This window comes from Monopterus albus, unplaced genomic scaffold (assembly GCF_001952655.1).
Source record: "Monopterus albus unplaced genomic scaffold, M_albus_1.0 scaffold9.1, whole genome shotgun sequence".
In the NCBI taxonomy this organism is placed as follows: domain Eukaryota; kingdom Metazoa; phylum Chordata; class Actinopteri; order Synbranchiformes; family Synbranchidae; genus Monopterus; species Monopterus albus.
In genome coordinates, this window is record NW_018127889.1 from 2,758,839 (window position 1) to 2,773,316 (window position 14,478).

The window sequence follows — 14,478 nt, forward strand, 5'->3', positions numbered from 1 at the left end:
CACCCTTTCCCCACAAAGTGGGCCCCCCCCCCCCCCTTCCATATTTGTCTTTTTTTGTAGCCTAGGTATTGAAACTAATACAAATAAATCAAGATGCAAAAAACAGAAGGAATTTAGTATGGGAAAATTAAATCCTTGCATTTGTGTGTGTGTGTGTGTGTGTGTGTGTGTGTGTGTGTGTGTGTGTGTCGTCCTGTGTGTGAGACAGGTGGAAGGACATTGGTACCATAGCACACAACAAGTCAGCCATCACAGTGGAGATAACAAGCAGAGACGACACCATCATTTTTCACATGGTGAGTGTTGTGTCTGCAGGTGGTCTCAGCACATGCACATGTGTGCTTTGTACAAGGTCTTCAGTGGGAAGTGCAACAACAACAGCAAAAAAAAGCACAAACACATTCCCAGATATGAGTACACAGAGAGAAAACTAAGGGGGCAAATTAAAATGCAAAAATACAACTGCTATGTCTGATTAAAATATCAATGTTTTTCTTTCTGTGTATCTGCAGGAGGATATGGAAATGGCCAAGTACATCGCTCGTCTTTTCACGGCCAGACACAAGTTCTACAAACAGAACAAGATTTGTGCAGAGTGAGTCTCGAGGACACACGGCTGAAGGCCGTTAGAACTTTTAAATCCAGTATCATCTCTCATTTCGTGTTTAAGATTTCACCAACCATTTGATGGTTATGTGAAAATGAATCTTGAACTGGTGAATTCATGATACCGGTAGTTTGTAAATCATCTTTGTCTGTTTCTCCATAGGCCCACTCACTCACCTGCACCGATCAGGAGGAGACCCACCTGGACTCATCGCCTCTCTCTGGTAGCGCATTAGCTCTCTTTGATATGGTTTAATATCACTGGCCACTGACACAGTCTTTTCATTCTTGCCTCTGGTCCATCAGAAAGACAGAGGGAGAATATGTGATGAAAGACAAAAACAACCGTGGTTAGAGAGCTGACCCTGTTCTCCCACTCAGGGCAGCTCTTAATGGTGTCATGGAGACTTGGTTTTAAAGTGCGTTGGTGGTGCGGTGGGTGTTGTTGGAAAGTTTGCAAGGGTGTTGCTTGGTCTGATTTCCGGTATGACAATGAAGGCAATGATTTGTGCACCTCCCTCCCAGCTGGCCAGACAATGGCTAGGCTAAATGTGGCACAATAGCTGTGCTCAGATGTCTGTCTGGAGAACCGCAGGCACTGGCGGTTGACAACTCCATTGGCCCTAGGGTAGATCTGAGTTGGTCACAGTCACCTGATGTGTAGATTAATAAAAGTGAAATAATGGCTTTACCTTGTAGTGCAAAGACAATTACATTGAAAAAATAATTAATTAATAAAGTGTGTGACATTTTAAGGCTGTTTCAGTACTATATGTGAAGATCAGGATGGTATACATAACTTACTGGAGTGAAACCATTAATTGCATCTTCTTAACTGTGTTGCTGTGTTTCTTCATTCAGCCCCGGCCCCAGTCTTGTAACTTCCAGTCACTGCATTCTCAGTATGGAGAGCATTATCAAGACACACAGAGCTCTCAAGGTATGTGTCAACCACAGACGCCCGCAAAGAAAAACACAAACATATTTAGAGTAAACTTCATCCTTTAACCACAGTGTGACTTCACATTTTTGCCTCACTCATAATAACTGAAGCCTTTGAATGGAGCTAATTGTGTTGTTCCCATCAGGCGTGTGACTCATAGACCATTTGTCCCATTTTAACTGTCTCTCGAGCAGTTAGAGCTCGATGTTTGGGGTGCAGAACAGTGACCTCATTTGTGCTTCACTCTTTCACTGATGTATTATTCAAACAGCTTCACTTATGCTGGCTTGAAAAAACAGAGCAAGTGGAAAAACAGTCTGAGTGCGCTACTGTGCGTGGGTGTGAGATCATCCTGGAGTATGACTGGAGCCATCGCTCCATCTGTGTGGACAGAGATTGTGCCTGCTTGTGGGCTTAAGATCATTTGACTTGTGAGAATATTGTATTTGTTTAATTAAAATGAATAACATGCACAGATACAACTGTCTCCTTCATTATGGTTGAAGAAGAGTATTCCAGATCCAGTCTGTTGTGAGGTCGTTAACTACATTTTCACATCAGAGACACCTTAAATGTCACCAAGAGTCTTCATTGCTTATGGCTTTATAAGTTGAATTACCACACCGATAAACACCAGAACCACCTTATGTATGGCACTGGCTAAATTTTGGAAGAATCAGGGACAAACTTGGGTATTGTAGGAAAAATTTGAACCCCCTTCACTGGAAGAAGTCAATATCAGTTGGAATGATAAATGTTATTCTTCATCACATGGCCGTTAGAGGATTGATCTAGATTCACAGCTGTTAGAGCTGCATGTTATTTTTCATTTAATTTGTTTGTACTTGTCTGTCTTTTGACTTCAGTTTGTTTTGTAGGCTTGAACACCTTCCTCTTTGTTAATTATGTGCTCTTACTGGTCTACCATGTTCTGTTGAGCACTAACAGAACTTCAATAAACATACAGCATCTAAAAGGAAACCACTGCATGTCTGTAAAACATCAGCTTTCCTCACAAGTTTACATCCTTGTTTTCTTAAATGGATTCTAGTGCATCAGCTGTGGAAGAGCTGTTAAACTGATTTTATTACTTTCTCACTAACTTTTCCTCTCCCTTTTGCTCTGTAGACAGCATTTTCCATGACGACCCCTACTACAAGTCAGAGACCAGTCTGGACCGCTGCCCAGTAGATTTTCCCTTCCGTAATGGTACTGTACCCAACGGAAGCATGTACAGCAGCCCCAGCCTGAGCTCTCTCAATCATTCCCAGACTTTCATCTCACCCTCACCCATGTCCTCCAACCTCAGCATCCCTAGTGAGCTTATGCGCCCCGACTACATCCCCAGCCACCGCCATAGCGCCATCATTGCTCCGTCCTACCGGCCCACGCCTGAGTACGATGCTGTCATGCGTCAGAAGCGGCACATGCCGCCTGCTCACCATGAACTCCACAGCCAATCGTTACGTAGTCTGAACATCAGTAATGCCTGTGCTTACCGCCAGCCTGAAGCACTGGTGTATAGCCAGCCAGAAATGAGGGAGAGGGGTCCTTATCATGGCCTGGGACCCAACCCTGGACCTTACACTCCACAGGTAGAGGTGGATTATCTAAATGAAGTGTACTACTGTTGAATTTTCTAAGCTCTTTGCTCTTTTTTTCTACATTTGACAATGTATTTTTTTGTGACTGCCTACCTTTCAGATCAGCTACAGTAAGCCAGTGTCCCATGGCCCTCATCAGGGAGGGCCAGTCAGCAGCCAGGGTCCCTGTCATTCACCTTGTGTTAATGGTGGTGGGGGCGGGGGTGGAGGCATAGGAAGCTCCATTTCTCACACTGTCAGCACACCTGAGCTGGCAAATACCAAACAACAGGGAACCAACACAGGAACCTGTGCAGCAACGGCTAACATGCTGCGAAACCATGTGTCACGCCCTCCTCCACCTTACCCATCCAGCTCCTTCCGCCCAGCCACCAGCACACCGGACCTGGCCAGCCACCGTCACCGCTGCATTGGGGGCAGCAGTCCTGAGCTGGTTACCCGCATGGTGCAGCTGTCAGTTAAGACCTTCCAGCCGGATAGCTCGGCCGTGGTGCATCAGTCCCTGCAGGAGGTTAGTGAACCGTTAACTGCAGCTGCTAAGCACCGCTGCACTCTGGGCAAGAGGCACAGCATGGAGGTGATCAGCAGCATGAGGGGAGGAGGAGGAGGAATGGAGGGCATGGTGATGAAGGGCATGAATACTCCCTTGCATCGTAGGAATACTCTTAGAGAACATGTGATGCCAGCTCAGCCTCAGGCCATTCCTCCTCCCCAGCCCCAAACCCCTCAGCCTCAACCCCAGCCACAACCTCAGCCCCCTCCTCAGCAGCCAAAGGAGCTGCCTATGCAGATGCCTACTCAGAAAGCACCAGAGGCCTCTGTAGCGCCGCTAGCAGCAGTGGCCTATCAGCATCAAAAGACTCTCTCCAATGCTACCATGCTCATACACAGTAGTGAGAGTGAAGAAGAGGAGGAGGAGGAAGAGGAGAGGCCTGAGCTGGATGTTCAGATCCCAGGTCTCAATGAGGACATCAGCATTAGTGCTCAGCTCCAGGCTGCTCTGGCCAAGCTGCCCAACAAACCCCCTCCAGTGTACCCTGGTCCTCCTAGACCTCCTAGCAACACTCAGATTCGAACCCACAGCCACACTCACCACCACAACCACACTCAAAGACTACAGAGCAACCAGGGACCACTGGACCCAAACCAAGCCCAGGACCAAGCCTTCAAAATAGGACAGAGTCATGGCGGTGGTGGGCCTGGATGTGGCGTTGGTGCAGGTGGGACACTGACACGAGGGGACCAGGGTGGGGTGAATGGTGCAGTTTTAGGTCCATCCATTTCAGAACCGGACCTGACAAGTGTGAAGGAGAGGGTGAGGAAGGAGCCAGTCAAAGAGAGGCCAGTGTCAGAGATGTTCTCCCTGGAAGACAGCATAGTGGAGCGGGAAATCGCTCAAAGGGTAAGACAGTCATTCAGTAACTCAACTCATTGATTAAATTATTCCAGTGACAGAAAATGATTTAAAAGCAGTGTTTATGACCATTTATCACCCACAATCAGCAAACACGTGATGCATCCAGATTTTAAATGTGAGGAATTTCTGTTGGTTTTCTGTATTGTATGTACTGAGATAAGATGTTTTTGACAGATTTTGAAGATTGATAAGAAATTGTGATGTACATTTTTCAGTATTGCATTTTACAAACTGAACAACAGAATTTAAATTAAGCTGTGAAATAGTCAGCAGGTTAATTGACCTGAAAATTAACAGGAGATATAACAGTAAATCAGAATGTCATCCTGTACTAGACGAAAGAGCCCATCATGCTGGTACAGTTCTAAATGTTAAAGTCTGTTTCTTGCTAGTTTCATAGCTCCTGATTAGCAATAATCCAGGGTTCAGCACCTGGAAGGGCAGCACTAGGATCTGAGTCCCCCCACGCAGTTAAAGCCATTATAAATCCATTAAATTATTCTTTGGGTTGCATGTTCTTATGTAGGTTGGCTCACTATTAAGACACATTTGAAACAGCACCAGAGTCAAGGTATAAGTTAATACATATAATCGCCTCACTTGGTTGCAGTAAACCCCTCTGTTCAAGACTGGTGTGACCAGCTGCGAATTGTGTGATGTGAGCTCACAAAGCTAATATCTGTTATTCATACCAGCTGGTAGAATAACCCTGGTGACCACCAAGCTGTTGTTTTGACTGTCCCCCAGGGAAGAAGGGAGCTCAAGAGGGGAGACAGGCCGGTGCAGTCCTGGAGGTTTAATAGCATTAGGAGAACTAATCCTTGGTGGAAGGAGGGACTCAGCAATCTGGGTCAGAGTCTGGGAGAGAGAAAGAGTCAGGGTGACAGAGGGAGTGTGTGCGCCGTAAAGACGAAGGGGCCCAAAGAGCTTGGTGGGAATACAAAAAAAAGATTGAAAGAATGGAAACTATGTAAGGAAGGAAACACAAGGATGAAAGGAAAAGTTGAAGGCAATGAGGCAGATAAGAAAGTACAAGCCTACTCTTAACAGGCTTTGTATATACGGGGCCTATCAATTCACACCTTTGGACAGAGTACAAGGTGAATGGTACAGCCAGGTTTACCCTACCAACAGGACACACACATACATATACACCAGTAATCATGCATGTGTGCGGACTGCGCTCAGGCCACATCAGGTTGGTAAGTCATGCAATGCTGCTGGTACCTGTAACCATGACACCTGGATTTTCCTCTCTCCTGAAGACACTGGAAAGACAAAAGATGTCTGTGGACTCCATGAAGAGGCCGCTGATGATGGCTGCCCTCAACGGCCTCTATGTGGCCCGAATGCCTGTCCCCGAGAGTCCTGGGGAGGAAGGCGCCAAAGCTAATACAGATGAACGGGTAAGGTGCTTGCACCTAGAAACTGTGTAGAGTTGTCGAGTCTGCAAGATTTTATTTCTTTAACTGAATTTTGAATTTTGTAAATGTTCTTTTTATTTTGTTTTTATGTTAGTATGTGCTTTTAACTATAAAAACAATTGGGTTTGAAATGATTTTGAGCCTCTGTTTTGTTGCGCTGCCCAAAGCCTCTGTGAAAACTGTAGGTTTAGTCACACATACTCTTATAATTTGAACATTTGTGCTGTAGATACAACACAAGATTCTTTTTAACTCACACACGCGGAAAGTTGACTTAAGTAAATTGACTGTGAAAATGTCATCACACCAGATTCCTACAACTACTTTTATCCTGGATTAAGGATCCTTTTATTAAATTAGAGAATCCCCAAAAGACCAGACTCTACTTGCACAGATTGTCTTTTTATTATTGGAGGATAAACCAACCAAACAACTTTCTCACCTGTTACCAAACATGTTTGGCTGGTGGTTGCCATGTTAAAACTCAAAAAACAGTCTCTGATAATCAGATTAATTTAATGAAATCCATTTCCCAAGTACTGCCTGTTTTTTTTTTTTTTTTTTTTCCCTTTGAATGCAGAGGTGTGAAACCCAGGCTTTGTCCCGACTGTTGCTAAGATAACAGGGGGCAAGCCCTAAGTGAGCTGTGGAACGTGCGGCATGGTGGTGCTTATCACCTCTAGGCCCACTGGTATGTTAAGAATGTGACCCGAGCGAGGCACAGAGACAGAGATGCTGCCCTCTCAAACATGACTGGCTTAATAAACACAAACCCCCACTAGACTGAATACAACCACTGCATATTCTGCTCCTTTACAGCTGTGTTGCTTTAGACATACTTTGAATTCTTTGATACTGAACTGAGCATTTAGCTGTGTGTCATGACAAGAGATTAGAAATGTGGGCACATATTATAATGAGATTTCTGGATTCTCCTGGTCTGAATAGCTTCTTAGATATGGTGGAATGTAAACGAATAAAAGCCCTTTGGAGACCAAAAGAAAAACCTCTGAATGATGTGTTGCTTAGTATTCACTGACTAACACTCCTCCTCTCTGTCTTTGCAGTGTAAGACCTTGGAGTTGAAGCTGGAAGGGGAACAGGTCTTCACTGAGTTTGAGCAGGTGCCTAAAAAGAGGGCAAACTGCATTCTCACCACAGCAACTTTGCCCGAAAACACAGAGCGCAACCGTTTCCGTGACGTCGTTCCTTATGAAGAGAATCGCGTTGAGCTTGTACCCAACAAGGAGAACAACACGGGTTACATTAACGCCTCGCATATCAAGGTGTGCTCATGGGTAAAACGTGAAAGTGTAAAAGTACATTTTGGGGATGATTACAGTGCTTAACTTTCTGTAACTGATAGCTTCTCTGTTTACTTGCATATTTTATATCTAGGAAAGCTAGATCTTAAAAATGTGAACTTTTCATGAGCAACGGAACACAGGCCTGCTTTGGGCTTTGTGAGAATACATTTTTCAGAAAACCCTGTGGCTTTTAAATGTTTTATTTAGCTTAAGAAGTTAAGTCAATTTATTTGAAAAATTAAAAATCACCCAAATTGGAGGTGCATGGTTTTCACTGGACAACATTATACAGTATAAAGAAATATCACATTATACATCCCGATGGTTCCTATGATGTTTACTATGCTAACACGATGTCCTGAATGTAAAATCAGATTTAATAATCTGTCACTTTTCAAGGAGAAAAATATAACACTGACAAAGTCAAATTAGTGCAGTTATTTTACAAGATTCAGGTTTATTTTCTGTTGCTCTTACTGACAGCTACAGTCGGTCAGTTGTCGTGTGTTGCAACAAATTTCAAACAGGGAGCATAAACATGATATACTGGGCTTTCTGCTAGTCTTTGTTGTGGTCATTTCTAAGCAGGGATTGGCTCAAAGGAAAAGGATGAAAAGCAGCTATTGAAGGCTGTTTGGGCCTTTAAGCTCACGGAGCCTGTGGAATTCCCAAAGAATGTGGTCCAAACTTCAAACCCTTTTAAGGGAGCCTGAGCTGCTCTCACTATTGCTAAGCATGTTTAGTTGCAAAGAGCTGTGTACATTTTGTGTGTACGCCTAGTTGTGGTCTGGTGTATGAGCGCAATCGCCACACAGAGCTGCTGCCTATCAGAGTGTAACCTTCTTACTTCTCCCTTCATTTAAGGTAGCTGCCACCGAACAAAAAGCCATCCATCATTTAATATTGTGTTTACAATCACAAGGTGGCCTGAAGAATAAGCTGGGGCATGCTGATTATGAAATGGCACTGTGGATTCTCTGTGGCTGGAGTGAAGTGAAGATGCCGAGTGTGTCCTCATGATTATTATTACAAGGGAATCAAAAGGAAGCTAGAGGTGGTGATGGTTTCATAGTATGAGTGAAAAGAGGTGTTTACACTGCCCCCCAGTGGGGAACGAGATTATTCCTAACATCTGTAAATAGGCAGTATTTTAAAATATGCATCATTCATTTTTGGTTTATATGCAGGTTTTTGTCTTTTATTGTGCAGGTGATGATCAGAGGAGAGGAGTGGCACTACATTGCCACCCAGGGCCCGCTAACCAACACCTGTGCCGACTTCTGGCAGATGGTCTGGGAGCAGGGGGTCAATGTCATCGCCATGGTTACTGCTGAGGAGGTACACTCACATACATTTTCAGCTGCTGACAGCTGGTGTTTTCCTGTGTATGGAAAAATAGGATGATGGTGTTTTCCTGTGTATTTGTGTTTATGTATGAGTGTCATTGCTCATTGTAGACATTTGTTTCCCTTTATCCTCTTCTTCTTGTTTATTTCTTCTATCAAATCAACCCTCCTGTCTTTTATCCAGGAGGGTGGACGGTCCAAGAGTCACCGCTATTGGCCCAAACTGGGCTCTAAGCACAACTCGGCCACTCACGGCAAGTTCAAGGTGACCACGAAATTCCGTACTGACTCAGGCTGCTACGCCACCACAGGGTTAAAGGTCAAACACCTGCTGTCTGGCCAGGAGAGGACAGTCTGGCACCTGCAGTACACTGACTGGCCTGAGCAGGGCTGTCCTGAATATGTCGTGGGATTTCTCTGTGAGTGGGTTTCTGTCACTATTTTATATGTTGTCATTTGGGTGAATTTTAAGATGCGACAGGAAGTGATACAGACCACTCAAAGCAATTAAATGTAATTCTCATTCTTTTAGACAAGCAACACACTGAAAATGTGTTACTATACTACAAGTGAACAACAACAACAGCAGTAAACCGTGTAGAGGAAATCCTCTGTTCAGCTTGGCAGACACAATGCATTTTGGCAGTAAATCGTGTAGAGGAAATTCTCTTTTCAGCTTGGCAGACACAATGCATTTTGTCTTTAACTCCTCCTCCTTTCTGGCAGCCTACTTAGAGGAGATCCAGTCTGTAAGGAGACACACTAACTCCATGCTGGACACTTCGAAGAGTCTCAATCCTCCTGTGGTGGTGCACTGTAGTGCTGGGGTGGGTCGTACTGGAGTGGTCATCCTCACTGAGCTCATGATCAGCTGCTTGGAGCACAATGAGGTGGGTGGACAGGAGGCTTTGAGGGCCGCAATCGAGGTCCCAAGTTTAAGAGTTTGATTGTAATTAAGATTAAGTCAAGGTGAGATCATTTTTAGGATCACAGCATTTCTTGGACATGTCTCATCATGCCAATCCTAACTTTCTACACATCTTATGTTGGATGAAAAACAATTTTTGTAAAATTCTTTGTGAAGTCAGTTAAATGAGGATGGGACCAAGGATCAAACTTAAATGAACAAATGAAAACAACTGAAAGCAGAGCTGTTTAAAAAGATGTGCTACATTTGCAACGCTTAGTAAACACTTTCTCACCCAGGTAGGATCCATTTTGATTTCACTAAGTAAATCCTCCTTTTCTAATGTAGCCTTATTCTTGCACAGAGGAAAACAGATCTACTTTTCTAATTTAATCCAATCACAGTCTTTTGTTTGTCTCTTTTCTTCCTCCTTCTTCAGCCAATGGAGGTTCCCACCATGTTGTCAGAGCTGAGGCAGCAGAGGATGTTGATGGTGCAGACCATCTCCCAGTACAAGTTTGTCTACCAGGTCCTCATCCAGTCCCTCAAAAACTCCCGCCTCATCTGAGCCCGGGCCTTTGGGCCATGACCTTTGACCTTGCATGATAGTTCAGAATGGCACCAGGTGACAACAGTGGTACTTCATATGAGGACTTGTACAACAGGTATAACTGAGCATCTGTTGAAAGCAGATGCAATTAGAAGCAACTCCACTTTGAGACTGAGGCTTTGATGTGGCAGTTATCAGGTATGGTTTATGATTATACACCAGTCCTTTCCTGCCTTGAGGAAAGGACTGGCCTGTATAGAATCTGATGACAATTACTCCTAATTAGTGTTCCACTTTTATTCTTTTATCTCCTGGGATTCAGTCACGGACCTGGTCCTTCTGTGTGGCGCATGAATGTGTGCGCTAGGGTTGGGCAGTATCCAATTTTTGATACCTTTTAAAGGTGCATTAACTAAGATTTAGCACAAATTTATCTTTGCTATCTTCAGGCCCTGTGTTTATTTCTACCCCTCTCTGGTAGTGTTGTTAAACTCTTCACCGCACTTTTTCCATGCACATCTTAAAACGGGTTATAAGATGTGCTTTTCAAACCAGTATGGCTTGTTTCAAAAACTGACCATAGAGGCTCCCTGTGCAAATACAAACCAGGATGGGAGTGGAGCCGTTGGACCCAAGAGGCCGTGTTCTGTAGCACAGAAAGCGTGTGACAAAGAACAAGGTAAAACCAGAGTTAACATCAGTTTGGCATGTCAGAGATGGAGAGCATTAAAAACATCCAAAGCACTAAAAGTTGATGCAGATGTGGCTTTCTTCCTGGCAGACGCCAAGTACTGTAACTGGCTAACGTTAGCATTTCAATTGATTATAGTTGTAATTTGGACTGCAACATTAGTGTTTTATTGTCCAGTTAGCAGAAATGCATGTTTTCCTGGATTAGCAAATGATCAAAGCCTAGCCTGAAACTTATGTTGCTGCAGATTCATCCACTACAAACAACATTAGACGTACGTATACATATGTGTATGCATTACCACATATGACTTAGTTTCACAGATGGGGCAGGAGGGGATACTGCTAGAGTTCGTTTTGATTTTCACTTCACCCTTAATGGTTGAAAATTAGAAGGAGAAGTTAGTTAATGCAACTTTAAATCTTCCCCAAAATATATTCTGGTATATGGTATTACTGTCTGCCTCCCCAACAGACAAGAACAACAGAAAAATGACTCCACACTCTAATCTCAGCTCTTGGTTCAGGAGCTAACGCTAGCTAGCTGTTGTCGGCAGATGACACACTGCAGATGAATCAATTTCTGTTGTGCCTGCGCTCAGACTCGACACCAAAGTGGACGTTTGAACATATCTGAAGTATCCTTTACTGTATGTAACTATATGGGATAGTATTTATTTTTTAAATTAACATACCAATGTATGTATTGTATATCTCTGAAGGATAATGAGTGTGATCTTTCCAAAATGGCACATTTACCCAACATTCAACATGGCACGATAACAACTTACGATCTCTATAAGAGGCTGTCATGTCATGCGCAAGTATGAGAGCGCCTAATTAATGAGTTAATCATTTTGACAGGTTATTTGATAATTTAGGCTTAACATCATTTACAGGAATTTTGTCATTGCTTTTATAGCATCTTCAAACAGGCAGTGGTGCTGCTGCCGGACATCGACACACTTTTCAGGCATTTATTATGAACAGTGCACATTACACAGCAGATGTTTTTTCATGAAGGTAATTAAAAGAATACTGTTGCTATTTTTAAATACCCCAAAATACTGTATTACTGCACAACCCTAGTGTGCACATTTCCTCCATGCATGTGAGGTGGCATCACTGTGTCTGTGCCCTCTATGTTCTGGAGATTTCTCTATATCTCACTTACAGTTTCTATAGGTTGCCTGCCTGCTACCTTTCTCATTCATTAATTAGCCATTACTAAAAAGGGCACTATGCTTCATGAACACTAGGTGGCAGCAGTGTATTACTATACGCTACACTCTGAAAGAGTTTGCCAAACAAAAGTATTCTGTTCTAAAATCTTTTTTAACATATTATTAATACAGCAGATATTTACTTCAACGTTGTAACAATTGTTTTTATTTATTTCTATCACCATTGTGGTCACCTTTGCCATTGAATCCAGCATTGATAACCGTGTTAACCTTTTGAACTTAATTTTCACTGTAGTTTTTGGAAAGTCTTCCTAGTGCATATACAAGAAACATGGCCCTAATATTTAACAGTATCCAGAGATCTTGTATATGGGCTCTTGAATCTTGCTTACTTTAGACGCTGTAAAAAAGTTATGGCTGTTTGGAGCCTTTGGGGTAACATTTAAAAAAAAAAAAAAAAAAAAAAAAAAAAAAATATTAGGGTCTTGTGTTTTGCAACGAGGAAACATCAACTAGTGCACAAATGTTTCAGTGGAGGTCTATGGCACAGATAAATATGATAATCCAGGGCTGACAGATATTAACAGTGAGTAGATGCAAATCATTGTTGGTTTTAATTTCTGTACAAGGAGTGTTTAAAATACTGTTAACCTAGAGAACGACTGACCTTATCCTTTAAGATCTCCTTTCACATGCAAAAACACACACAAAGTGTATTTTAACAATCACTTGTTTTTTGAGTCACATGTATCTTATCACATTTATTACATGAAAGCATTTTGAAGAAAATGTCTGTACAATGAACTGGAGATCATTTATATAATTTCACAGTTTGCATATGCCACCAAAAGAAAACCATGCTCTTAAACTGAAAATGCTGTATATGCAGCATCATCGTGCCTTATTGGAACAAGGAACTATCTGATCCTTGTTTTAGGGGTAGGGTTGGTAAACTACATCTTTGTTTAGACCTCCAAAGATTAAATCAGTATTTGTTTGCTTTTTGTTATAAGAATAAAATCTTTTCAAATCATTTAGCCATCTCTCAGGTAAGGAGTATGGCAGTAGGAGAATGCTGATATCTTGGTTTATTTCTGAAGGGTAGTAGTTTAAAAGTGACTTCGTCTATGCTAAAATAAAGGCAGCGGTTTGTCATAATCGGATCCAAACCCATCAGATTATTGTGTTGCCAAGTTTCTTGATACTGTTCATATAATTACTCTGAAGAATTTTCTTCATCCATGTTAGGTTGAAATATGTTTTTATTTTTCTTAATCTAATGCAAAGCCAGTCATGTCTAAAGTAACTTTGTACATAATGGGCATGTGAGAAAAGATTTCCACAAATGATTTATATAGTTCCTTGACTTGGTACCCTAAAAATACTGCAACATAATAAACTATGCATGTTTTCTATTTCAATGTATATATTCTCAGATAAGCTTTATGCTTTCTTGACAAGTGTTTTGTTGCACTTCTGTTCTTTATGACAGTATTTTCTAACACAGCCTTCCACTCTTTGTTTATATTTTATTTTTTCCCCTTATGTTAAATTTTTGGCAAAACCCAGATATGTTTGTGTACATATGTTTTGTATATGTGTTTTCAATGTATCAATCTTTTTGTTTTTCATCCCCGAACATTCATGAAGCTGTCATACTTGCTCATTATGCAATAAAGCCTTATTTTCTTTAAGACTGTGGCCACAAAATTTATTTTCTGGTTAGGCAGCAGCTCTGAGTGGCAGACAGGGATTTTGTTACTTTGACCCCCTGCACACAAACGTCTGCCTCTGATGGATAAGCGATTAAAATGTGTGACAGGTCAAAGGTCAAAGTGTGTATTGTCATATGCACAGTTAGGAAACGTGTTTCCCTGTACATGAAAGTCTTACTTTGCCATCCACATGAATGCCACAAAATACAAGTCAAATATAAAGTAGATAAGCAGGTAATGCAAATCTAAGGCGCTTTAAAGCAGCAAATAAAACTTGTAACTTATTCCCTGATGGATGTGTAGTCTTGTAGATGAAAGAACTCCTCTAGTTTTACATGCCCCATTAATGTAAATGTCCTTTATATTTAATATTAATCCTGCAGCTCAATAAAAACGCCAGCTGGACCTCACAGTCCCTTTGGTTAGCTGTCCTTTTTTACATGGTGCTGAAGTTTTAGGCAAAGATGGAGTACAGTGAAGAATGAAAACCTGAATCAGTGCTCGATATCTTTGATGTTAAGAAGCAGAACAGTTTAAATTGTAATAGCTTTGGGGGAAAAAATAAAATAAAATAAAAATCAGAAAAGTGTGTATTCAGTATTCATATGTATTCAGTAAAAAATCTTGAACACCATGTATCATTTTCCTTCCATTTCACAATTATGCAATACTTTGTGTTGGTCTATCACATAAAATCCCAATAAAATACATTTAAGTTTGTGGTTGTAATGTGATGAAATGTGGAAAAATTCAAGGGGTATGAATACTTTTGCAAGGCACTGTAT

The 14,478-nt window shown here is 41.9% G+C and overlaps 1 protein-coding gene across 2 annotated transcripts in view; it reads left to right on the forward strand.

The window, feature by feature from the left end:
- Window positions 1-13,672, forward strand: part of LOC109953291 (protein tyrosine phosphatase non-receptor type 14) — a 33,876-nt gene extending 20,204 nt beyond the window's left edge. For both annotated transcript variants that reach the window (XM_020588741.1, XM_020588732.1), the window contains 12 exons: window positions 209-296; window positions 513-595; window positions 770-830; window positions 1,468-1,546; window positions 2,678-3,144; window positions 3,254-4,555; window positions 5,836-5,976; window positions 7,062-7,280; window positions 8,511-8,639; window positions 8,832-9,066; window positions 9,374-9,537; window positions 9,994-13,672. In XM_020588741.1, coding sequence (XP_020444397.1) covers window positions 209-296; window positions 513-595; window positions 770-830; window positions 1,468-1,546; window positions 2,678-3,144; window positions 3,254-4,555; window positions 5,836-5,976; window positions 7,062-7,280; window positions 8,511-8,639; window positions 8,832-9,066; window positions 9,374-9,537; window positions 9,994-10,122 — 3,097 coding nt within the window. In that variant the 3' untranslated portion in view covers window positions 10,123-13,672. The remainder of the gene's footprint in view (window positions 1-208; window positions 297-512; window positions 596-769; window positions 831-1,467; window positions 1,547-2,677; window positions 3,145-3,253; window positions 4,556-5,835; window positions 5,977-7,061; window positions 7,281-8,510; window positions 8,640-8,831; window positions 9,067-9,373; window positions 9,538-9,993) is intronic.
- The last annotated feature ends 806 nt before the right edge of the window (window positions 13,673-14,478 follow it).